This window comes from Tupaia chinensis, unplaced genomic scaffold (assembly GCF_000334495.1).
Source record: "Tupaia chinensis unplaced genomic scaffold, TupChi_1.0 Scaffold000113_1, whole genome shotgun sequence".
Lineage (NCBI taxonomy): Eukaryota > Metazoa > Chordata > Mammalia > Scandentia > Tupaiidae > Tupaia > Tupaia belangeri.
In genome coordinates this window covers 4,670,700-4,697,380 of record NW_006159577.1, presented here as the reverse complement: position 1 = coordinate 4,697,380, position 26,681 = coordinate 4,670,700, and the positions used below count along the sequence as shown (strand labels likewise).

Here is a 26,681-nt window from a genome sequence, read left to right as displayed (position 1 = left end):
ACACTTTTCCTACTTTCAGTGTCTTATGTGTGTGTCTTCACGATCAACTTACATGTACATGGAGAAAAGACAGCAGCTGTCAGCTCCAAGTCTACATACCACCTAAAGGAAGAGGCTATCCGTCCAGATATTTCAGGCTGCCAAGTCCTGGAAGAACTCAGATGAACCTGCTTGGCAATTGGTGCTTCCTCTTAGACTATTTCTGGGTGCTCTGATGGCCTAGCCAGGGTTATATGCCTGACTTCAGATCCCCATGGGAGACAGGAGGATGTGCACTCTAGTCTCTGCTTGAAAACTATAAGATGTAGTTTTTGATAATGTTTTAAATAGGAAGGATGGTTTGTGTTACAATAATAATTTTTTTAAAAATGAGGTCAGGATGTTTGAGATGCAGAAAGCATTCCCCAATTAAAGTTTCACAACTCTGATACTTGTGGTTGTTGGTTGTCATCCACTAATCCCCTCCTCTCCCTGCAGACAGAACCTCTTCTCTCCCTGGCTATCTGTCCATTTCTGACTTTTGCTGTGGAGCTGTCCTCTGGGGCTCTAGAGCAGGGCCTGACTTGTCAGGAGAAGGTCCTTGGAGTATCCTAGAGGGTCTTGACATGCCCTGTAAGCCTGGTTATCTGTCTCCTTCAGACAGTAGGTTGGAATTTGTCCTTATCATTGTGACTGCCCTGTAATTAGATCAGAATCCTGGACTCAGAGAGTCAGGATTATAGGAAATGACCAGGTACCTACGACTCCTGTGCCCTTAGGGTCTGGACTTAGCCCGTTCTTCCGCGAGAGCATTGCTCATGCTGGACTCTCCCGGTCTCGGCCTGACACTTTCCTGCAGTGTTTTCCTGCATCAGAGAACAGATTTCCAGTGAAAAAATCAGGGTGGACTGATAGAATTAGCCCATGCAGGGGCCTGCTTTTTCTTTTAAATACTCAATAGGAACTTTTACTTCTAATGAGCTAAAATGAGTTATGTATGTGGAGTTTCCATTAATGTTATTTCTTTTTTAGATCTTGTCATGGTAAAATATGCACATAATGTACCATTTGCTATTTTACCTAGTTTCAATTCAATGGCATTAAGAACATTCACAGTATTATGCAGCCATCACCATTTCCAGAAATTTCCATTGCCCAAACTGCATCCTCATCCCCATTAACTAGTCACACCCACCCAATTCTCGTTTTCTCTTAGTCCCCAGGCAAACCTTACTCTCCTTTCTGTCTCTGTAGATTTTCCTCTTCTGGACATTTCCTATAAACAGAAAATAGCTTTTTTGTCTGCCTTAGAATATTTTCAAGGCTCATTCATTTTGTCATACATCTGAACTACATTCCTTTTTGTTGCTGAGTTATACTATATTATATACACATACAACATTTTGTTTATGTGTTTATTGTTGATGAACATTTGGGTTCTTTCTACCTTTTGACAGTGTGAAAGATGCTGCCATGAGAATTGTTTATTGTACAATTATGTATTTCAACACCTGTTTTGTGTTCTTTGAGGGTATTTATGCAATAGTTGGACTTTGGGGGTCACATGATAATTTTATGTTAAACTTATTGTGGAAACCAAGAATACTCTAGTGGGTGTGAGGTGGTATCTTATGGCAATTTTGATTCGCAGTTCCCATCTGCCTAATAATGTAAACATTTTTCCCCAGGCTGTGGGCTATTTGTGTATTTTTTGGGGGAGAATAGGGGAGTCACTTAGAATATCCGAAGACTGAAGGCCAGGGGAAGTAGACCACAATCAGTGACTTAGCCCAGTTTGCAGGCTGATGAGACAGGATCCGTGTAGACTGAAGGACCATGGTGCCTGCTGCAGTGGTGTATTTGGCATATGACTAGCCTCCATGGAGGCCTGCTTTGTTTTCCTCTTCTTTCCTGTCACTCTCAGGCTATAGATACCTCTATGTATGCCAGCTAAGTGTCAATTACAGTTATTCCTACCCACAGTCCCTTCCTGATCTGATGGACCCTTAATCAGGATGTGTCAGCTTAAGATGAAATCTCCAAATACCTAGTAGTGCAGTGGCGGTAGGACTGAGAAAATGCCTCTGGTGGCACCTGCATAAGGTGCTCAGTTTCAACACACATGATCCAGGCAAGCAGCTCCCTTCCTTCATTTCTCTGTATGCCAAGGCCTGGTTAGCAATTGAATTGTTGGGTATTGGAGTACTCAAAGAACATGCATAACTCAGCCCATACCTAAAGGTGCTATGAATAAACTCCTTGTTATCGTTGAGGACAACATGACAATAGGGCTACGGTAAATGCCCACATTGCTGGAGAATATTAACCTGAGACTCAGAAGTCTTGGCCTACTAGAAACATTTATGAATTCACTTTAGTCTCAGAACCTCTTACGTTGGGAGACACAGAAGAAAGTAAATTTTCATGTCCCCTCTTGAATCTGATGATGGGATTGTGAGTATTTGTCCTCCACCTGGGGCAATTTCAGTTCAAAGACCACAGTGAGCAGAGGTGAAGCCATCCTGGATACCCTGAAGGCTCTTTCTTCTTGTGACCTTGGTCTGAGCATCTTAACAAGGCAGGGAGAGGGAGACAGCACTTACAGGACAGGGTATCCATCATTAAGGAAGGGAATGAGATCTACTTCTATTTGCCAGTTGGAGTATGCAGGGATTTGACACAGGAAGTGTTCCTGGCCACACACAACCTATAAAAGCTTGACTGTCAATACTGAATGAAATGAGAAATAATTGTGTCTGCTGCAGGAAGTGATTCAAGTTTGGCCCTGAGGCTGGTGAATGGAGGTGACCGATGTCAAGGCCGGGTGGAGGTCCTGTACCGAGGCTCCTGGGGCACCGTGTGTGATGACGATTGGGACACCAATGATGCCAACGTGGTCTGCAGGCAGCTGGGCTGTGGTTGGGCTACCGCTGCCCCAGGAAATGCCCGGTTCGGACAGGGCTCAGGCCAAATTGTCCTGGATAATGTGCGTTGCTCAGGACACGAGTCCTACCTGTGGAACTGCCCCCACAACGGCTGGCTCTCTCATAACTGTAACCACGGGGAAGATGCTGGTGTCATCTGCTCAGGTGGGACCCAGGATCTTCTTGTGGTGGGGTTTCTTTAGGAAGTAATTGTTCTACAATCTTTGTCTCACTCAAGGCATTTCCTTTTATTAAAATTTTCTTAAAGACTTTTCACTTTATATAAGCTACTTGGTGTTGCTCTAGGATAATAACCCAAAGAGAAAATAGTGATCAAGTGTCATCCCTTTGATGCTGTATAAGCCAGAGGTGAAGGAGAAAAACCACTGGTTTCTCCAGGTGTTGTGTTCCTCCCACTGATTGGTACTGTGCAGCGAGAGTGAGATATAGAACAGACATAATTTAGCAGCCCCAAGCAAAGGCTTCTGTCATGCAAGGGAGCTTCATTTAAATTAAGGGAATCTCTGGTGAGACACATAGACTATGGTGTCAGATATGGGATTATAATAACTGACTCATGTTTTGAGGTCCCTGAGTCTTTGAATGCAACTTTGTCTAAAGATCTGTGATTTGCTATGTGTGAGCCAGGTTTGGCATTTAAATGTCAGTTCCTATGAGGCCTGCCATGCAATCTGGTTTCTGCCATGCTCGAAATATAGGATTTGAGCCTGGGGCTGGACCTCTCCATATTGCTGACTTAGTGTTCTCCTGAGACTCACAAGGCAGAGGGTTAGTTTTCTGTGATCTCAGTCACCACATTCACCCATAGTGTTACTCACTTTGACATTGGAAATAATGGACAGGACCTGGCTGGGCCCATAATAAGGAGTGTCCCTCTGGGGTGTTGGATGGCAGAGCATTCATGTTCTGAGACAGGAGATAAGCATTGATGGAGTGTCTGATCTGCTTAGTTTTTTGCATCTTTGTACCAGTTTCCTACCTTCTAATCTCACTTTTTCTTTCTCACAGGTGTGCAGAGCACAACCTCACCAAGGCCAGGTGAGTCATGCTACCTCTTAAGTCATGGGTGTCCCTTTACTCACTATTCACTTCGATCTTCATTGACAAGTAGCTACAGAATAGGAGTGTGGGGTTTTTCTGTTTCTCCAAACCTTCCCTGGGTCTTTAGAATATGGAGGTGATTCCATTTGAGCCCACAACAGGTTGGTCCTCTTGTCTTCCTCCATGAGATAAGATCATTTGGGCTCCTGACCTGGGTTAAGTAATGATAATCACTGAGTGGCTTAGGTGGCAGAAGGAGGATGTGACCTTGACAATTTCTTATGGAAAACTACTGTGGTCTGAGAATCCCATGGGTAGAGTCAGTGTGGTGGGGAACATCTGAGACTTCTCCTGTCATAGATCCCAGGCTAAGACAAAGTAATTCTTTGACCAAAGAACGATCTGTCAGATGAGAACTGTCAGTATCTGATGGAATTGCACACTCTCTCTTTGCGATTACTGTGGACATTTGAGGGCATGGTTTGCTCACTGCAAGGTCTCTAGAAAAGATCGTTCTCTTCCAGCCATAGAACTTTGACTCCTCTGTCCCTGAGCCCAGTTACATGACAGTAGACCCAAAGTTTATTCTCCTCCCTCCTTTTTAATTGGCCTTGTTTTGTTTTGTTTTGCTTTTTCCTCTTCTCCAGATTGGTGGTATACAACCACTCGTTCTACTGGTAAGTATCTTCGAATTCTGCCAAAGTATTCAATTCAGCCCTGCAGACAACTGCTCAGGTGGGAACTTCTTGTGGTGGGGTTTCTTTAGGAAGTAATTCTTCTACAATCTTTCCGTATCACTCGAGGCATTTCCTCTTATAAAAATTTTCTTAAATATTTCTCACTTTATATAAGCTACTCAGTGCTGTAGCACTCAATTGGGATAATAACCCAAAGTGAAAATAGTGATTAAGTGTCATCCCTTTGATGCTGTGTAAGCCAGAGATGAAAGAGAATATCTCTGGTTTCTCCAGGTGGTATGTTCCTCTCACTGATTGCTACTGTGCAGTGAGAGTGAGATGCGGAATAGACAGGATTTGGGGAGGGCTCATCTCACTGGCAGCAGCCCCAAACAAAAGGCCCCTGTCATGAAAGGGAGCCTCAGTTGAGTAGTTTTTAAATTAGGAGGTCTCTGGTGAGATACATAGGCTATGGTGTCAGATATGGGCTTATCACAACTGACTCATGTTTTGGGCGACCTTGAGTCTTTGAATGCAACTCCCTCTAAAGACCTGTGAAGTTCTATGATGTGTGATCAGTCTGACATTTAAATGTCAGTTACCATGTGACCTACTATGCAGTCTGATTTCTGCTGTGGTCGGACCTGATACATCACACATATATAGTATTTAAGTTTGGAGCTTGACCTCTATACCTTGTTGATTTAGTATTCTCCTGAGAATCATAACATAGAGGGTTAGTTTTCTATGATTTCAGTCACTACATTCAGCCATAGTGTTACTCACTTTGACATTGGAAATATTGGACAGTACCTGGCTGGGTCCCTAATAAGGAGTATCTCTGTGGAGTTTTGGATGGCAAAGCTCCTATGTTCTGAGGCAGGAGATAAGCACTCACCGAGCATCTGATCTGCTTAGTTTTTTGTACCTTTGTTCCAGTTTTTATGCCTTCTGATCTCACTTTTTCTTTCTCCAGATGTGCAGACACCTACCTCACCAAGGCCAGGTGAGTCCTGCTTCCTCTGAAGTCATGAGTGTCCCACTTCTCCCTATTCACCTTGACCATCTTTGACAAGTAGCTATAGAACAGAAGTGTTGGGTTTTTCTGTTTCTCCAAACCTTCCCTCAGTCTTTAGAATATGGAGGTGGTAAGATCATTCTGGCTCCTGCCCTGGGTTGAGAAATAAAAATCACTTAGTGCTTCTAGGGCACAGGGAGGATGTGACCTTGGCCATTTCTTATGGAAAACTAACATGGACCGAGAATCACATGGGTAGAGGCAGTGGAGTGAGGAACATCTGAGACTTGTCCTGTCATAGGTCCCAGGCTAAGACAAAGTAATTCTTTATCCAAGGAACAATATGTCAGACAAGAACTGTGAGTGTCTTATGGCATTGCACACCCTCTCTTTGCTTTTGCTGTGGACATTTGAGCCCATGGTTTGCTCATTGCAAGGTCTCTAGAAAAGATCTTTCTCTTTCAGCCACAGAACTTTGACTCTTCTGTCCCTGAGTCCAGTAACATGACACTAGACCCAAAGTTTAATCTCCTCTTTCCTTTTTAATTGGCTTGGTCTATTTATTTATTTATTTATTTATTTATTTTAATTTTTTTTTTTCTTTTCTCCAGATTGGTGGTATACAACAACTACAGATAGGTGGTATACAACAACTCCTTCCACTGGTAAGTATCTTTAGATTCTGACAAAATATCATATTCAACACTGCAGTCAACAGGCCTTAGGAAACTTCCTGAGTAGTGCATGCAAATCTGGTTGCTCAACACCTTATCCAATGTGGAGGAATTCCTTCACTTTGTAGTTGTGAATTTACCTTTAAAGGAGATCTGTAAGTCAGGACATTTGTTTGCCAAAGGCAGGAACCCATCACAAAGTCTCATAAGCAGTAGAAGAATTCACCGGCTCACATATCTAGAATGTTTTGTGGTTAATGAAGTACTTCAAGTATAGTTGGATCCTGAGTTCCAAGTATATTCCCCTATACTTTTCCCACTTCCAGTGTTTTATGTGTGTGGTCTTCACTAATCAACTAACTTTGTGCATCTGGTGAAAAATACAGCCATTGTCAGCCTAAGTTTACAAAGCACTGAAGGAAGAGACTGCTTGTCCAGGGATCTCAGACAGAGCAGTCCTGGGAGGACTCAGATGAGCCTGCTTGCTAATTGGTGCTCTGATGGCCTGGGCAGGATTACAAGCCCACCTTCAGTTCCCCATGCATGAAAGGGAAAAGTACACACTAGTATCTACTTGAAAAGTGTTCTATGTGTTTTTCTCATGTTTTTAATAGGAAGAATGGTTTCTGTTATAATAACAAACTGGCATGAGGCTTGAAACCCAAAAAGCACTCTCTAGTAAGAGCTTCACTTTTGAAACTTCTGCTGGTTATGGGCTTTTATAGCCTCTGACTCTCTCCCTAAATGAAATATATTCTTTTCCTGGATATTGCCAATGTCTGCCTCTTCTTGTGGAACTTTCTGCTGGTCCATTGGGACAGGCAGTGTCTGAGCTGTTAGTACAGTTTCCTTGGATGTTATCAGAGTGCCCCAACATCCCTAGTAAGCCTGATTATCTGTCTAGCTTGGGGACAGGATGAGTCCTCCCTCCTACAACAACTCCTACCCAGACTCTGGACTCTGTGAATCAAAACCGGAGGCAATGGCCAAAATCTACTACTCCTATGCCCTGTAGTCCCTAGCCCCAGTCTTCTTGGTGAGCACTGCAAATGTTGGAGTCTTCCAACATTTAGAACAAACCCAATATTGGCTAAACAGTACCCTCCAGATAAAGATACATGAGGTCATGGTTTCTAAATATCCCTAAGTACTTCCTTGTCCTCTATGTACAGGAGTCCCTGCACTATACTAGACACCTGGAAATCAACAGTGTCTTCCAGGAGGTGAAAACTTGGGAGAGTGTCTGAAACTTTCCTGCAGTGTTTTCTGACATCAGAGTACAGATGCTCAGTAAGGGAATAAGGTGGACTGGTATGATTAGCTTATACGAGGGCATGTTTTTTGTTTATTAAACTACTCAATATTGACTTTTATTTTTTGTGATCTGAAATGGATTATATAACTGAAATCACTCTTAATTTTTATTTTACTTTTTATTGTGGTAATATAGGTACAGAGTATAAAATCTACAATTTTAACATTTTCAAATTACACAGTTCATTGACATTATGTAGTGTCAGCACTAACCAGTTCCAGATACTTTTCATCACCTCAGTCCACATTCCTGTTACCCAGTCATACCCTAGTTCCCGTGAGTCAGTTAAAGGTGAAATCTTTAAAGAATCAGGCCCTAGGATTAATGCTAGGTGGTGGTGGCAGTGGTAGGGCTGGGAACCTGTCTCAGGTGCCATCTACAGCAGGTGCTGAGGTAGAACACTAGGGTCACTATGGATCCAGGCTGATAGCGGCCTTACTTTACCTTTCCACATGCCAAGGATTGGCTAGAAATTGAATATCTGGGTAGTGGAGGGACTGAAAGAATATTCTTAGCTCAGCCCATAGCCAAGGGTTTTATAGATGAACTGCTTGAGGACAGTAAGGTTTTCAACAAAGCCCATGATGCTGGAGAATATTAACCTGGGACTCAGAAGTCTGGGCCTGCTGGAAAAATTGAGAATTTGCTGTAACCTCAGAACCTCTCCTATTGGGGGACATATGAGAGAGTGAATTTTCATGACCCCTCTAGATTCTACAAGTGAGACTGCATGCATTTGACTATCATAAGGGGCACTTTCATTCTCAGACAAAGCAGTAAGCAGAGTTCAAGTCATCTGGAGTCAGGCTCTTTCTTAGCGTCGAATATTTTGCATGAGCATCCTGACAGGGCTGGAAGAGTGAGTTAATTGAGCTGTTCCTCTTACAGGTCAGAGCACTCATGTTCTAGGAAGGGAATGAGATATACATCTATTTCCTAGAGTTGACTTCAAGATGCACAAGGGGGTTTGACCACTAGAATGTGTTCTTGGCCACGCACAACCTACACGAGCTTGACTATCAACACAGAATGAAATGGGAAATAATTGTGTCTCCTGCAGGAAGTGATTCCAATTTGGCCCTGAGGCTGGTGAATGGAGGTGACCGATGTCAAGGCCGGGTGGAGGTCCTGTACCGAGGCTCCTGGGGCACCGTGTGTGATGACGATTGGGACACCAATGATGCCAACGTGGTCTGTAGGCAGCTGGGCTGTGGTTGGGCTACCGCTGCCCCAGGAAATGCCCGGTTCGGACAGGGCTCAGGCCAAATTGTCCTGGATAATGTGCGTTGCTCAGGACACGAGTCCTACCTGTGGAACTGCCCCCACAACGGCTGGCTCTCTCATAACTGTAACCACGGGGAAGATGCTGGTGTCATCTGCTCAGGTGGGACCCAGGATCTTCTTGTGGTGGGGTTTCTTTAGGAAGTAATTGTTCTACAATCTTTCTGTCTCACTCAAGGCATTTTATCTTACTAAACTTTTCTTAAAGACTTTTCACTTTATATAAGCTACTCAGTGTTAGGATAATTACCCGAAGTGAAAATGGTGAGCAAGTGTCATCCCTTTGGTGCTGTATAAGCCAGAGGCAAAAGAGAAAATTGCTGGTTTCTCCAGGCGTTGTGTTCCTCTCACTGATTTGTACTGTACAGCAAGTGTGAGACGCAGAACAAACAGGATCTGGGGAGGGTCATGTCACTGGCAGCAGCCCCAAACAAAAGGCTCCTGTCATGCCAGAGAGCCTCAGTTGAGTAATTTTTGAATTAGGAGGTCTCTGGTGAGATACATAGGCTATGGTGTCAGATCTGGGCTTGTCACAACTGACTCAAGTTTCGGGGCACCCTGAGTCTTGGAATGCAACTTCCTCTAAATATCTGTGAAGTTCTGTGATGTGCTGTGTGTGAGCTAGGCCTGGCATTGAAATGTCAGTTTCCATGAGACCTGCCATGCAGTCTGCGTTCAGTCGTGGTGGGCCTGACGCATCACCCAGAATATTTGAGGTTAGGGCTTGACCTCTGCACCTTGTTGATTTAGTGTTCTCCTGAGAATCACAAGGTGGAGGATTAGTTTTCTGTGACCTCAGTCACCACATTCAGACATAGCGTTATTCACTTTGACATTGGAGATAATGGACAGCACCTGTCAGGGTCCATAATAAGGAGTGTCTCTGTGGGGTTTTGGATGGCAAAGCTCTCATATCTGAGGCAGCAGATGAGCATTGATGGAGCATCTGATCTGCTTTGTTTTTTACCCTTTTATTCCAGTTTTATTTATTTATTTTTTCCTTGTTCCAGTTTTCTAACTTCTTATATTCCTTTTTCTTTCTAACAGATGTGCAGACACCTACCTCACCAAGGCCAGGTGAGTCCTGCTTCCTCTTAAGTCATGGGTGTCCCATTTCTCCCTATTAACCTTGACCATCTTTGACAAGTAGCTATAGAATAGGAGTGTGAGGTTTTTCTGTTTCTCCAAACCTTCCCTTGGTCTTTAGAATATGGAGGTGGTTGTAGTTGAGCCCACAACAGGTTGATCCTCTTGTCTTCCTCCATGAGGTAAGATCATTCCGGCTCCTGTCCTGGGTTGAGAAATAAAAATCACTTAGTGCTTCCGGTGGCAGAGGGAGGATGTGACCTGCCCATTTCTTATGAAAAACTGGCATGGATCGAGAATCACATGGGTAGAATCAGTGGAGTGCGGAACATCTGAGACTTGTCCTGTCATAGATCCCAGGCTAAGACAAAGTAATTCTTTATCCAAGGAACAATATGTCAGACAAGAACTGTGAGTGTCTTATGGCATTGCACACCCTCTCTTTGCTTTTGCTGTGGACATTTGAGCCCATGGTTTGCTCATTGCAAGGTCTCTAGAAAAGATCTTTCTCTTTCAGCCACAGAACTTTGACTCTTCTGTCCCTGAGTCCAGTAACATGACACTAGACCCAAAGTTTAATCTCTTCTTTCCTTTTTAATTGGCTTGGTCTATTTATTTATTTATTTAAACTTATTTTTTCTCTTCTCCAGATTGGTGGTATACAACTACTACAAATAGGTGGTATACAACAACTCCTTCCACTGGTAAGTATCTTTAAATTCTGACAAAATATCATATTCAACACTGCAGTCAACAGGCCTTAGGAAAATTCCTGAGTAGTGCATGCAAGTCTGGTTGCTCAACACCTTATCCAATGTGGAGGAATTCCTTCACTTTGTAGTTGTGAATTTACCTTTATCTAGAATGTTTTGTGGTTAATGAAGAACTTTAAGTATAGCTGGATCCTGAGTTCCAAGTATGTTCCCCTACACTTTTCCCACTTCCGGTGTTTTTTGTGTGTGGTCTTCACTAATCAACTAATTTCGTGCACCTGGAGAAAGAGACAACAGTTGTCAGCCCCGATTGTACATGCCACTGAAGGAAGAGGATATCTGTCCAGATATCTCAGGCAGCCACGTTCTGGGAGGACTCAGATGACCCTGCTTCCTAACAGGTGCTCTGATGGACTTGCCAGGATTATAAGCCCACCTTCAGATCCCCAGAGGAGAAAGGGTGAAAGTACACACTAGTATCTACTTAAAAAGTGTTATATGTGTTTTTGTCATGTTTTTAATAGGAAGAATGGTTTCTGTTATAATAACAAACTGGCAGGAATTTTGAAACCCAAAAAAGCACTCTCTACTAAGAGCTTCACTTCTGAAACTTCTGCTGATTATGGGCGTTTATAGCCTCTGACTCTCCCCCTAGATGTAATACATTCTTTTCCTGGATATTGTCAATGTCTGCCTCTTCTTGTGGAACTTTCTGCTGGTCCATTGGAACAGGAAGAGTCTGAGCTGTCATTAGAGTGTCTTTGGATGTTATCAGAGTGCCCAACATCCCTAGTAAGCCTGATTATCTGTCTAGCTTTGGGATAGGATGAGTCCTCCCTCCTATACCAACTCCTCCTACCTGGACTCTGGACTTTGTGAGTCAAAACCAGAGGCAATGGCCAAATATCCACTACTCCTATGCCCTTTAGTCCCTAGCCCCAGTCTTCTTAGTGAGCACTGCAAATGTTGGAATCTTCCAACATTTAGAACAAACCCAATATCGGCTAAACCGTACCCTCCAGATAAAGATACATGAAGTCATGGTTTTTAATACCCCTAAATATTTCCTTGTCCTCTATGTACAGGGGCACCTGCACTATGCTAGACACCTGAAAATCAACAGTGTCTTCCAGGAGGTGAAAACTTGGGAGAGTGTCTGATACTTTCCTGCAGTGTTTTCTGACATCAGAGTACAGATGCTCAGTAAGGGAATAAGGTGGACTGGTATGATTAGCTTATATGAGGGCATGTTTTTTGTTTATTAAACTACTCAATATTGACTTTTATTTTTTGTGATCTGAAATGGATTATATAACTGAAATCACTCTTAATTTTTATTTTATTTTTTATTGTGGTAAAATAGCTACAGAGTATAAAATCTACAATTTTAACAATTTAAAATTGTACAGTTCATTGACATTATGTAGTGTCAGCCATCACCACTAACTCGTTTCAGATACTTTTCATCACCTCAGTCCACATTCCTGTTACCCAGTCATACCCTAGTTCCCGTGAGTCAGTTAAAGGTGAAATCTTTAAAGAATCAGGCCCTAGGATTAATGCTAGGTGGTGGTGGCAGTGGTAGGGCTGGGAACCTGTCTCAGGTGCCATCTACAGCAGGTGCTGAGGTAGAACACTAGGATCACTATGGATCCAGGCTGATAGCGGCCTTACTTTACCTTTCCACATGCCAAGGATTGGCTAGAAATTGAATATCTGGGTAGTGGAGGGACTGAAAGAATATTCTTAGCTCAGCCCATAGCCAAGGGTTTTATAGATGAACTGCTTGAGGACAGTAAGGTTTTCAACAAAGCCCATGATGCTGGAGAATATTAACCTGGGACTCAGAAGTCTGGGCCTGCTGGAAAAATTGAGAATTTGCTGTAACCTCAGAACCTCTCCTATTGGGGGACATATGAGAGAGTGAATTTTCATGACCCCTCTAGATTCTACAAGTGAGACTGCATGTATTTGACTATCATAAGGGGCACTTTCATTCTCAGACAAAGCAGTAAGCAGAGTTCAAGTCATCTGGAGTCAGGCTCTTTCTTAGCATCGAACATTTTGCATGAGCATCCTGACAGGGCTGGAAGAGTGAGTTAATTGAGCTGTTCCTCTTACAGGTCAGAGCACTCATGTTCTAGGAAGGGAATGAGATATACATCTATTTCCTAGAGTTGACTTCAAGATGCACAAGGGGGTTTGACCACTAGAATGTGTTCTTGGCCACGCACAACCTACACGAGCTTGACTATCAACACAGAATGAAATGGGAAATAATTGTGTCTCCTGCAGGAAGTGATTCCAATTTGGCCCTGAGGCTGGTGAATGGAGGTGACCGATGTCAAGGCCGGGTGGAGGTCCTGTACCGAGGCTCCTGGGGCACCGTGTGTGATGACGATTGGGACACCAATGATGCCAACGTGGTCTGTAGGCAGCTGGGCTGTGGTTGGGCTACCGCTGCCCCAGGAAATGCCCGGTTCGGACAGGGCTCAGGCCAAATTGTCCTGGATAATGTGCGTTGCTCAGGACACGAGTCCTACCTGTGGAACTGCCCCCACAACGGCTGGCTCTCTCATAACTGTAACCACGGGGAAGATGCTGGTGTCATCTGCTCAGGTGGGACCCAGGATCTTCTTGTGGTGGGGTTTCTTTAGGAAGTAATTGTTCTACAATCTTTCTGTCTCACTCAAGGCATTTTATCTTACTAAACTTTTCTTAAAGACTTTTCACTTTATATAAGCTACTCAGTGTTAGGATAATTACCCGAAGTGAAAATGGTGAGCAAGTGTCATCCCTTTGGTGCTGTATAAGCCAGAGGCGCAAGAGAAAATCGCTGGTTTCTCCAGGCGTTGTGTTCCTCTCACTGATTTGTACTGTGCAGCAAGTGTGAGATGCAGAACAAACAGGATCTGGGGAGGGTCATGTCACTGGCAGCAGCCCCAAACAAAAGGCTCCTGTCATGCCAGAGAGCCTCAGTTGAGTAATTTTTGAATTAGGAGGTCTCTGGTGAGATACATAGGCTATGGTGTCAGATCTGGGCTTGTCACAACTGACTCAAGTTTCGGGGCACCCTGAGTCTTGGAATGCAACTTCCTCTAAATATCTGTGAAGTTCTATGATGTGCTGTGTGAGAGCTAGGCCTGGCATTGAAATGTCAGTTTCCATGAGACCTGCCATGCAGTCTGCGTTCAGTCGTGGTGGGCCTGACGCATCACCCAGAATATTTGAGGTTAGGGCTTGACCTCTGCACCTTGTTGATTTAGTGTTCTCCTGAGAATCACAAGGTGGAGGATTAGTTTTCTGTGACCTCAGTCACCACATTCAGACATAGCGTTATTCACTTTGACATTGGAGATAATGGACAGCACCTGTCAGGGTCCCTAATAAGGAGTGTCTCTGTGGGGTTTTGGATGGCAAAGCTCTCATATCTGAGGCAGCAGATGAGCATTGATGGAGCGTCTGATCTGCTTTGTTTTTTGCACTTTTATTCCACTTTTATTTATTTATTTTTTCTTTATTCCAGTTTTCTAACTTCTTACATCCCTTGTTCTTTCTAACAGATGTGCAGACACCTACCTCACCAAGGCCAGGTGAGTCCTGCTTCCTCTTAAGCCATGGGTGTCCCATTTCTCCTTATTAACCTTGACCATCTTTGACAAGTAGCTACCGAATAGCAGTGTGAGGTTTTTCTGTTTCTCCAAACCTTCCCTCCTCAGTCTTTAGAATATTTAGGTGGTTTTAGTTGAGCTCACAACAGGTTGATCCTCTTGTCTTCCTCCATGAGGTAAGATCATTCCGGCTCCTGTCCTGGGTTGAGAAATAAAAATCACTTAGTGCTTCTGGTGGCAGAGGGAGGATGTGACCTTGCCCATTTCTTATGGAAAACTAACATGGATCGAGAATCACATGGGTAGAGTTAGTGGAGTGAGGAACATCTGAGACTTGTCCTGTCATAGATCCCAGGCTAAGACAAAGTAATTCTTTATCCAAGGAACAATATGTCAGACAAGAACTGTGAGTGTCTTATGGCATTGCACACCCTCTCTTTGCTTTTGCTGTGGACATTTGAGCCCATGGTTTGCTCATTGCAAGGTCTCTAGAAAAGATCTTTCTCTTTCAGCCACAGAACTTTGACTCTTCTGTCCCTGAGTCCAGTAACATGACACTTGACCCAAAGTTTAATCTCCTCTTTCCTTTTTAATTGGCTTGGTCTATTTATTTATTTATTTATTTATTTATTTTCTTTTCTCCAGATTGGTGGTATACAACAACTACAGATAGGTGGTATACAACAACTCCTTCCACTGGTAAGTATCTTTAAATTCTGACAAAATATCATATTCAACACTGCAGTCAACAGGCCTTAGGAAAATTCCCGAGTAGTGCATGCAAGTCTGGTTGCTCAACACCTTATCCAATGTGGAGGAATTCCTTCACTTTGTAGTTGTGAATTTACCTTTAAAGGAGATCTGTAAGTCAGGACATTTGTTTGCCAAAGGCAGGACCCATCACAAAGTCTCATAAGCAGTAGAAGAATTCACCGGCTCACGTATATAGAATATTTTGTGGTTAATGAAGAACTTTAAGTATAGCTGGATCCTGAGTTCCAAGTATGTTCCCCTATACTTTTCCCACTTCCAGTGTTTTATGTGTGTGGTGTTCACTAAACTAACTTCATGCACCTGGAAAAAGAGACAATAGTTGTCAGCCCCGATTATACATGCCACTGAAGGAAGAGGCTATCTGTCCAGATATCTCAGGCAACCAAGTCCTGAGAGGACTCAGATGAGCCTGCTTCCTAACAGGTGCTCTGATGGCCTTGCCGGGATTACAAGCCCACCTTCAGGAGAAAGGGAGAAAGTACACACTAGTATCTACTTGAAAAGTGTTGTATGTGTTTTTGTCATGTTTTTAATGGGAAGAATGGTTTCTGTTATAATAACAAACTGGCATGAGGCTTGAAACCCGAAAAGCACTCTCTAGTAAGAGCTTCACTTCTGAAACTTCTGCTGATTATGGGCTTTTGTAGCCTCTTACTCTCCCCCTAGATGAAATACATTCTTTTCCTGGATATTGCCAATGTCTGCCTCTTCTTGTGGAACTTTCTGCTGGTCCATTGGGACAGGCAGTGTCTGAGCTCTTAGTAGAGTTTCCTTGGATGTTATCAGAGTACCCCAACATCCCTCAACATTTAGAACAAACCCAATATCGGCTAAACTGTACCCTCCAGATAAAGACACATGAAGTCATGGTTTCTAAATATCCCTAAATATTTCCTTGTCCTCTATGTACAGGAGTCCCTGCACTATACTAGACACCTGGAAATCAACAGTGTCTTCCAGGAGGTGAAAACTTGGGAGAGTGTCTGAAACTTTCCTGCAGTGTTTTCTGACATCAGAGTACAGATGCTCAGTAAGGGAATAAGGTGGACTGGTATGATTAGCTTATATGAGGGCATGCTTTTTGTTTATTAAACTACTTGATATTGCCTTTTATTTTTTGTGATCTGAAATGGATTATATTACTTAAATTACTCTTAATTTTTATTTTAGTTTTTATCGTGGTAAAATAGCTACAGAGTATAAAATCTACAATTTTAACAATTTCAAATTGCACAGTTCATTGACATTATGTAGTGTCAGCCATCAGCACTAACTCATTCCAGATACTTTTCATCACCTCAGTCCGCATTCCTGTTACCCAGTCATACCCTAGTCCTCTTTGCTTCCATTCCCAAGGCAACCTCTAGTCCGCTTTCAGTCTCATGGATTTTGCTATTCAGGACATTTCCTACAAATGGAACCATTGCCTTTTATTTATTTATTTATTTATTTGATTATTAGATTTTTTTTTTTCAACTTTTAGGGAGAGATTTTTGCTTTAGGGTCTTCTTTTACCTTCCACAGCATGTTCAAGGCTCATCCATGTTTAGCATGCATTAGGACATCATTTCATTTTGTTGCTGAGTAGTATTACATTTTAAGGATATACCATATTTAGTTTATGTGTTTGCCAGAAAACATTTGAGTTGTTTTCACATTTTGCTGTAGTGAATAATACTTCTGTGAGGATAAATTAGTGTGCAACTATTTATTTGAACACATATTTCCAATTCTTTTGAATGTTCATCTAGCCGTGGGATTTCTTTGTCAGATGACAAAAATTGATCTTTTATATTCTTTCATTTTAATTTTTAAAGTTTTTTCCCCCCAAAGGTGTGTGCACTTGCTAAAGAGTAACAGAGAAACAGTTAGAGAAGAAAGAAAGTTGGAAAGCACTCCCTTCCACACGGCAGGGGACGGCCAATCTCTTCTATTTCTCCTCCTTTTTATGATTTTGATCATGCATAATAAGATTTTGGGCATGCATGAACACATACCTGTTGTGTATTTCAAGCTTCTGGGTCAGGGACTTGCACTTCGAGTTGGCTATGTGGGATCCAGATGACATAACCACCATGCCACACGTGGGCTGAACATAATGGATAATTTTATGTGAACTTATAATGGAAATCCTTCATATTCTAATGGGTATGAGATGATATCACATGGTGGTTTTGATTTGTATTTCCCTAATGATTAATAATGTGATACATCTTTTTATTCATTTATTTATTTGTTTGTTTTTAATTTTTATTTTTTGGAGAGGTTTTTGCTATAGGAGACATGCGCTTGCCAGGAAGACAAGAGAGATAAAGAGACAGAAAGTGAGAAATCAACCCCAATAGTAGGGGGTTGATAATAATAGTAGATCATGATACCGATCCAGATGAATGTGTGTCCAAGATCCTGACAGGTTAATCCTTACAAATACCACGTCGCAATTTGTTCTCCTCCATTAACCTGTCAGGATCTTGGACACGCATTCATCCATGCTCAGCATGAATTTAAGCCACTGGGTCTGGGAAGCAAACAGTGGTTGACTATTTTGGAGTCTTGCAACATAGACATTCCACCATCTTTTGGTCCTTTGATTCACCTTTCAAGTTCTTGTGTATTATTTATGTATTTTCCTGGGAAAACTGGGGAATCATTTTAAAGATCCAAATCCTGAAGGCCAGAGCAGGAGGATCAGCGTCAGTGACGTAGCCCTGATCAGAGGCTAAAATAAATCGTTCAGGTGAGGACTAAGGGATCATGATACCTATCCAGAAATATATTTGGCACATATGAATTTTCTCCATGAAGGCCCAGTTTTCCTTTATTTATTTTATTCCTCCAAATTCTTCCCTCACAGGCCATGAGTATTTCTTCTTTTTATTATTATTATTTTATTTATCTTTAATTTTATATTATTATTCTTATATTAAATTGCTATACATCATTGAGATTCTGAAGAGACATTACCCAGCATGATATACACCTCAGTCAAGCCCAGGAGAGACCACCATACACCTATCAGTAGGGCAGTTAAGTGTCAGTACAGTTCCTCCTGCCCAGTTTCCCTGCCTGATTGGACAGTCCATATAATCAACGTGAGTCAGTTAAAGGTGAAATATTTAAAGAACCAGGCCCTAGGATTAATGCTAGGTGGTGGTGGCAGTGGTAGGGCTGGGAACCTGTCTCAGGTGCCATCTACAGCAGGTGCTGAGGTAGAACACTAGGGTCACTATGGATCCAGGCTGATAGCGGCCTTACTTTACCTTTCCACATGCCAAGGATTGGCTAGAAATTGAATATCTGGGTAGTGGAGGGACTGAAAGAATATTCTTAGCTCAGCCCATAGCCAAGGGTTTTATAGATGAACTGCTTGAGGACAGTAAGGTTTTCAACAAAGCCCATGATGCTGGAGAATATTAACCTGGGACTCAGAAGTCTGGGCCTGCTGGAAAAATTGAGAATTTGCTGTAACCTCAGAACCTCTCCTATTGGGGGACATATGAGAGAGTGAATTTTCATGACCCCTCTAGATTCTACAAGTGAGACTGCATGTATTTGACTATCATAAGGGGCACTTTCATTCTCAGACAAAGCAGTAAGCAGAGTTCAAGTCATCTGGAGTCAGGCTCTTTCTTAGCATCGAACATTTTGCATGAGCATCCTGACAGGGCTGGAAGAGTGAGTTAATTGAGCTGTTCCTCTTACAGGTCAGAGCACTCATGTTCTAGGAAGGGAATGAGATATACATCTATTTCCTAGAGTTGACTTCAAGATGCACAAGGGGGTTTGACCACTAGAATGTGTTCTTGGCCACGCACAACCTACACGAGCTTGACTATCAACACAGAATGAAATGGGAAATAATTGTGTCTCCTGCAGGAAGTGATTCCAATTTGGCCCTGAGGCTGGTGAATGGAGGTGACCGATGTCAAGGCCGGGTGGAGGTCCTGTACCGAGGCTCCTGGGGCACCGTGTGTGATGACGATTGGGACACCAATGATGCCAACGTGGTCTGTAGGCAGCTGGGCTGTGGTTGGGCTACCGCTGCCCCAGGAAATGCCCGGTTCGGACAGGGCTCAGGCCAAATTGTCCTGGATAATGTGCGTTGCTCAGGACACGAGTCCTACCTGTGGAACTGCCCCCACAACGGCTGGCTCTCTCATAACTGTAACCACGGGGAAGATGCTGGTGTCATCTGCTCAGGTGGGACCCAGGATCTTCTTGTGGTGGGGTTTCTTTAGGAAGTAATTGTTCTACAATCTTTCTGTCTCACTCAAGGCATTTTATCTTACTAAACTTTTCTTAAAGACTTTTCACTTTATATAAGCTACTCGATGTTAGGATAATTACCCGAAGTGAAAATGGTGAGCAAGTGTCATCCCTTTGGTGCTGTATAAGCCAGAGGCGAAAGAGAAAATCGCTGGTTTCTCCAGGCGTTGTGTTCCTCTCACTGATTTGTACTGTGCAGCAAGTGTGAGACGCAGAACAAACAGGATCTGGGGAGGGTCATGTCACTGGCAGCAGCCCCAAACAAAAGGCTCCTGTCATGCCAGAGAGCCTCAGTTGAGTAATTTTTGAATTAGGAAGTCTCTGGTGAGATACATAGGCTATGGTGTCAGATCTGGGCTTGTCACAACTGACTCAAGTTTCGGGGCACCCTGAGTCTTGGAATGCAACTTCCTCTAAATATCTGTGAAGTTCTATGATGTGCTGTGTGAGAGCTAGGTCTGGCATTGAAATGTCAGTTTCCATGAGACCTGCCATGCAGTCTGCTTTCAGTCGTGGTGGGCCTGACGCATCACACAGAATATGTGAGGTTAGGGCTTGACCTCTGCACCTTGTTGATTTAGTGTTCTCCTGAGAATCACAAGGTGGAGGGTTAGTTTTCTGTTATTTCAGTCACCACATTCAGACATAGCGTTATTCACTTTGACATTGGAGATAATGGACAGCACCTGTCAGGGTCCCTAATAAGGAGTGTCTTTCTGGAGTTTTGGAGGGCCAAGCTCTCACAAACTGAGGCAGCAGATATGCATTGATGGAGCATCTGATCTGCTTAGTTTTTCATACTTTTATTCCACTTTTCTTTTTTTTTTTTCCTTGTTCCAGTTTTCTAACTTCTTATATCCCTTTTTCTTTCTAACAGATGTGCAGACACCTACCTCACCAAGGCCAGGTGAGTCCTGCTTCCTCTTAAGTCATGGGTGTCCCATTTCTCCCTATTAACCTTGACCATCTTTGATAAGTAGCTACCGAATAGAAGTGTGGGGTTTTTCTGTTTCTCCAAACCTTCCCTCGGTCTTTAGAATATGGAGGTGGTTGTAGTTGAGCCCACAACAGGTTGATCCTCTTGTCTTCCTCCATGAGGTAAGATCATTCTGGCTCCTGCCCTGGGTTGAGAAATAAAAATCACTTAGTGCTTCTGGTGGCAGGGGGAGGATGTGACCTTGGTAATTTCTTCTGGAAAACTGGTGTGGGCTGATAATCACGCGGGTAGAGTCAATGTGGTGGGGAACATCTGAGACGTCTCCTGTCTTAGATCTCAGGCTAAGACAACGTAATTCTTTTACTAAAGAACAATCTGTCAGATGAGAACTGTCAGTGTCTGATGGAGTTTTACCCTGACATTGCTGTTGCCGCGGACACTTGAGGGCACGGTTTGATCATAGTAAGGTTTCTAGAAAAGATCTTTCTCTTCCATCCGTAGAGCTTTGACTCCTTTGTCCCTGAGACCAATTACATGACACTAGACCCAAAGTTTATTCTCCTCACCCCTTTTTAATAGGCCTGGTTTTTACTGATTCTTTTATTTTTTTTCTTTTCTCCAGATTGGTGGTATACAACAACTCCTTCCTATGGTAAGTATCTTTGGATTCTGCCAAAATATCATATTCAACACTGCAGTCAACAGGCCTTAGGTAAATTCCTGAGTAATCCATGCACATCTGTTTGCTCAACACCTTATCCAATGTGGAGGAATTCTTTCACTTCATAATTGTGAATTTTCTTTTAAAGGAGATGTATAAGTCAGGACATTTGTTTGCAAAAGGCAGGAACCCAGCCTAATGTCCAATAAGCAATAGAAGAATTCACCAGCTAATGTATCTAGAATGTTTTGTGGTTAATGAAGAACTAAGTATAGCTGGATCCTGAGTTCCAAGTATGTTCCCCTACACTTTTCCCACTTCCAGTGTTTTATGTGTGTGGTCTTCACTAATCAACTAACTTTGTGCACCTGGTGAAAAAGACAGCAGTTGTCAGCCCAAGTTTACATACTACTGAAAGAAGAGGCTATTTGTCCAGATATTTCAGGAAGCCATGTCCTGGGAGGACTCAGATGAGCCTGCTTCCTAACAGGTGCTCTGATGGCCTTGCCAGGATTACAAGCCCACCTTCAGATCCCCATGGGAGAAAGGGAGAAAGTACACACTAGTATCTACTTGAAAAGTGTTGTATGTGTTTTTGTCATGTTTTTAATGGGAAGAATGGTTTCTGTTATAATAACAAACTGGCATGAGGCTTGAAACCCGAAAAGCACTCTCTAGTAAGAGCTTCACTTCTGAAACTTCTGCTGATTATGGGCTTTTATAGCCTCTTTCTCTCCCCCTAGATGAAATACATTCTTTTCCTGGATATTGTCAATGTCTGCCTCTTCTTGTGGAACTTTCTGCTGGTCCATTTGGGACAGGCAGTGTCTGAACTGTCATTAGAGTGTCCTTGGATGTTATCAGAGTTCCCCAACATCCCTAGTAAGCCTGATTATCTGTCTAGTTTTGGGACAGGATGAGTCCTCCCTCTTACAACAACTCCTCCTATCTGGACTCTGGACTCTGTGAGTCAAAACTGGGGGCAATGGCCAAATATCTACTACTCCTATGCCCTTTAGTCCCTAGCCCCAGTCTTCTTGGTGCGCATTGCAATGTTGGTGTCTTCCAATATTTAGATAAAACTCAATATCAGCAAAGCCATACCCTCCAGATAAAGATACGTGAAGTCATAGTTGCTAAACATCTCTAAATATTTTCGTGGCCTCTATGTGCGGGGTCCATGCACTGGACTAGACACCTAGAAATCAACAGTGTCTTCCAGTCCATGTAGGGGAAAACTTGGGAGAGTGTCTGATACTTTCCCACAGTGTTTGCTTTTTCTTTTTTCTTTTTTTTTTTTTTTCCTTTTTTTGTGGGGCAGGGGAGTTTTTTGCTATAGGGCGAGTGTACTTTTCAGAAAGACAGAGAGAGACAGCGAGATAGAAAGCGAGAAGTAATCCCCCCCCTGCCCCCCAGGGAGGATGGCCAAAATGCTATCCCTTATCCTCCATTCTCCTCTCGGGATCTTGGGCATGCATGCACATGCACCCAGCATGAGTTTAAGCCACCAGTTCCGGGACTCACACCACGGTCGGCTACTTAGGAGTTCAGTGACATAGCCATTAGACTAACTGCTGATCCCGCCCACCCCACCCCCCTGCAGTGTTTTTTGACATCAGAGAACAGATGCTCAGTAAGGGACTAAGGTGGAATGATATGATTAGCGTATACAAGGGCCTATTTTTTGTTTATTAAACTACTTAATATTGCCTTTTATTTTTAATGATCTGAAATGGATTATATAAATGGAATTACTGTTCATGTTATTTTTGTTTTATTTTTTATTGTGGTAAAAATAGGTACGGAGTATAAAATTTACAATTCTAACCATTTCCAATTGCACAGTCCATTGACATTATCTAGTGTCAACCATAATCACTAACTCGTTCCAGAAACTTTTCATAATCTCAGTCCTCATTCCTGTTAAGCAGTCATGTCCCAGTCTCCTTTGCTTCCAGCCCCAAGGCAATCTCTAATCCGCTTTCAGTCTCATGGATTTTCCTATTCAGGACATTTTCTACAAATGGAACCATTGCCTTTTTTGTGTTCTTTACTTTCCACAATTTGTTCAAGGCTCATCCATGTGCAGCATGCATCAGGACCTCATTCCATTTTGTTGCTAAGTCGTATTACATTATATGGATATACCATATTTAGTTTATGTGTTCGTTGATAAACATTTGAGTTGTTTTCACATTTTGTTTAGTGAAAAATGGTGTTATGAGCATTAATTAGTGTGCTATAATTTATTTGATTAAGTATTTCCAGTTTTTTTGAGTGTTCATTTAGCAGTGAGATTTCTTGGTCATATGATCTTTTTCTGTCATTTTAACTTTTTAAAGTTTTTTTCCCAAAGGTGTATGCACTCGCCGGAGAGTAACAGAGAAACAATGAGAAAAAAAAGAAAGTGAGAAAGCACTCCCTCCCACCACTCAGCAAATGGCCAATCTCTTCTGTTTCTTCTCCCTTTCAAGATTTTGGGCATTTAGGAACACATGCCTGTTGTGTTTTTCAAGGTTTTGGTTCAGGGACTTGCACTTAAAATTGACCATATGGGGTCCAGTTGACATAACCACCATGCCACACGCAGGTCTAACACTGGATAATTCTACATGAACTTATTATGGAAACCCTTAATATTCTAATGGGTTTGAAACGATATCAAATGTTGGTTTTCATTTATATTTCCTTAATGATTAATAATGTGATTCATCTTTTGAAGTGCTTGTGTGTTATTTGTGTATTTTCCTGGGAGAACAGGGGAATGATTTTAGAGATGCGAAAATGAGTGCCAGAGCAGGCAGACCAGAGTCAGTGGTTTAGCCCTGCCCAGAGGCTAACAAGGCAGGTCCTGGTGGGAATGAGGGATCATGACTCCTTTACAGAGGTGTATTTGGCATATATGAGTTTTCTCCATGGAGGCCCAGTTTTCCCCCCCTTTTTTTTTTCTCCATATTTTGCCCTCTCAGGACATGGGTACTTCTAAGTGTGACAGTTACATGTCAGTACAGTTACTCCTGCCCAGTTTCCCTGCCTGATTGGACAGTCCATATAATCAACATGAGTTAGTTAAAGGTGATATCTTTAAAGAATCAAGTCCTAGGATTTCTGCTAGATGGTGGTGGTGGTGGTGGTGGTGGTGGTAGTGCTGGGAAGCTGTGTTTGATAGCACTTATAGTGGGTACTCAGGTTGATCACTAAGATCACTATGGATCCAGGCTGATAGCTGGATCCTACTTTACCTCTCCACATGCCAAGTCTTGGCTAGAAATTGAATTTGGGGGGCGGGGGGGGGTTGGGGCTGAAAGAATATTCTTAGCTCAGCCAATATCCAAGGGTTCTATAGATCAACTGCTTGAGGAAAACATGAGGACAATAAGGTTTCAGACAGAGCCCCTGATGCTGGAGAATATTAACCTGGAACTCAGAAGTCTTGGCCTGCTGGAAAAATTTAGAATTTGCTCTTACCTCAGAACCTCTTCCTTTGGGAGACATAGGAGAGAGTGACTTTGCATGACCCCTCTTGATTCTACAGGTGAGACTAGATATATTAGGCTACCAAAAGGGGCAGTTTCATTCTAAGGCATAGCAGTAAGTAGAGTTGAATTCATCTGGAGTCAGGCTCTTTCTTAGCATTGAGCAGTGAGCATTTGGGAAGAATGTCCTAAGAAGGCAGGAAAAGTGAGATAGTTTGAGTTGTTCCCCTTATAGGTCAGAGCTCTCATGGTCTAGGAAGAAAATGAGATCTACTTCTATTCATAGAGTGGACTTCAACATACACAAGAGGCTTTGGCCACTAGAACGTGTTCTTGGCCACGCACAACCTATACAAGCTTGACTGTCAACACAGAATGAAATGGAAAATAATTGTGTCTCCTGCAGGAAGTGATTCCAGTTTGGCCCTGAGGCTGGTGAATGGAGGTGACCGATGTCAAGGCCGAGTGGAGGTCCTATACAGAGGCTCCTGGGGCACCGTGTGTGATGACGATTGGGACACCAATGATGCCAACGTGGTCTGCAGGCAGCTGGACTGTGGTTGGGCTACCTCTGCTCCAGGAAATGCCTGGTTTGGACAAGGCTCAGGTCAAATTGTCCTGGACAATGTGCGTTGCTCAGGACACGAGTCCTACCTGTGGAACTGTCCCCACAATGGCTGGCTCTCTCATAACTGTAACCACGGGGAAGATGCTGGTGTCATCTGCTCAGGTGGGACCCAAGATCTTCTTGTGGTGGAGTTTCTTTAGGAAGTAATCCTTCTACAATCTTTGTCTCACTCAAGGCATTTTCTCTTATTAAAATTTTCTTAAAGACTTCTCATTTTTTATAAGCTACTTGGTGTTGCAGTAGGATAATAACCTAAACTGAAAATGGTTATCAAGTGTTGTCCCTTTGATGCTGTATAAACCAGAGGTGAAAGAGAATATCGCTGGTTTCTCCAGATGTTGTGTTCCTCCCATTGATTGGAACTGTGCAGCAAGAGTTAGAGGCAGAACAGACAGGATTTGGGGAAGGTCATCTCACTGGCAGCAGTCCCAAATAAAAGGCTCTTGTCATGCAAGGGAGCCTCAGTCCAGTTGTTTTTAATTAAGGGAGTCTCTGATGAGGTACATAGGCTATAGTGTCAGATCTGGTCTTGTCACAACTGACTCGTGTTTTGGGGGGCTATGCGTCTTTGAATCCAATTTCCTTTAAAGATCTGTGAAGATCGGTAATGTGCTATGTATGAGCCAGGTCTGGCAGTTAAATGTCAGTTCCCATGAGGTCTGCCATGCAATCTGATTTCTGCTGTGGTTGCCCCTCATACATCACACATAAGTTTTGAGTTTGGAGATGGACCTCTCCATCTTGCTTATTTAGTGTTCTCCTGAGAACAACAAGGCAGAGGGTTAGTTTTTTGTGATCTCAGTCACCACATTCAGCCATAGCGTTAATCACTTTGACATTGGAAATAATGGACAGGACTTACTGGGTCCCTAATAAGGAATTTCTCTCTGGGGTTTTAAATGGCAAAGTTCCCATGTTCTGAGGCCAGAAATAAGCATTGAATAAGTAACCTACCTGCATAGTTTATTGCACCTTTGTTCCAGTTTTTATGGCTTCTTGTCTTCCTTTTTCATTCTCACAGATGTGCAGACAACATCCTCAACAAGGCCAGGTGAGTCCTGCCACCTCTTAAGTCATGGGTGTCCCTTTATTCACTATTAACATTGACCATCCTTGACATGTAGCTACAGAACAGGAGTGTTGTATTTTTCTGTTTCTCTAAATCTTCCCTGGGTCTTTAGAATATGAAGATGGTTCTACTTGAGCCCACAACAGGTTGATCGTCGTCTTGCTAATGAGATAAGAGCATTTGGGCTCCTGCCCTGAGTTGAAAAATGATAATCACTTAGTGCTTTTGGTGGCTGAAAGAGGATGTGACTTTGGTCATTTTTTCTGGAAAACTAGTGTGGGCCGAGAATCACATGGGTAGAGTCAGTGGGGTGAGGAACATCTGAGACTTCTCCTGTCATAGATCCCAGGCTAATAACAAGTAATGTTTTTACCAAAGAACAACCTGTCATATGAGAACTGTGATTGCCTTATGCCATTGCATACCCTCTCATTTCTGTTGCTGTGGACATTTGAGAGCGTGGTTTGCTCATTGCAAGGTCTCTAGAAAAGATCTTTCTCTTCCAGCCATGGAACTTTTTTTTTTTTTTT

The 26,681-nt window shown here is 42.8% G+C and overlaps 1 protein-coding gene across 17 annotated transcripts in view; it reads left to right on the top strand.

The window, feature by feature from the left end:
• LOC102480493 (deleted in malignant brain tumors 1 protein) overlaps window positions 1–26,681 on the top strand; it is a 141,334-nt gene that overhangs the window by 86,031 nt on the left and 28,622 nt on the right. For 14 of the 17 annotated variants that reach the window (XM_027770115.1, XM_027770112.1, XM_027770111.1 and 11 more), the window contains 16 exons: window positions 2,745–3,068; window positions 3,933–3,962; window positions 4,613–4,642; window positions 5,619–5,648; window positions 6,272–6,325; window positions 8,710–9,033; window positions 9,978–10,007; window positions 10,667–10,720; window positions 13,025–13,348; window positions 14,293–14,322; window positions 14,986–15,039; window positions 18,991–19,314; window positions 20,258–20,287; window positions 20,940–20,969; window positions 24,861–25,184; window positions 26,104–26,133. In XM_027770115.1, coding sequence (XP_027625916.1) covers window positions 2,745–3,068; window positions 3,933–3,962; window positions 4,613–4,642; window positions 5,619–5,648; window positions 6,272–6,325; window positions 8,710–9,033; window positions 9,978–10,007; window positions 10,667–10,720; window positions 13,025–13,348; window positions 14,293–14,322; window positions 14,986–15,039; window positions 18,991–19,314; window positions 20,258–20,287; window positions 20,940–20,969; window positions 24,861–25,184; window positions 26,104–26,133 — 2,022 coding nt within the window. The remainder of the gene's footprint in view (window positions 1–2,744; window positions 3,069–3,932; window positions 3,963–4,612; window positions 4,643–5,618; window positions 5,649–6,271; window positions 6,326–8,709; window positions 9,034–9,977; window positions 10,008–10,666; window positions 10,721–13,024; window positions 13,349–14,292; window positions 14,323–14,985; window positions 15,040–18,990; window positions 19,315–20,257; window positions 20,288–20,939; window positions 20,970–24,860; window positions 25,185–26,103; window positions 26,134–26,681) is intronic. The other 3 variants (XM_027770113.1, XM_027770114.1, XM_027770123.1) reach the window with 3 other exon arrangements.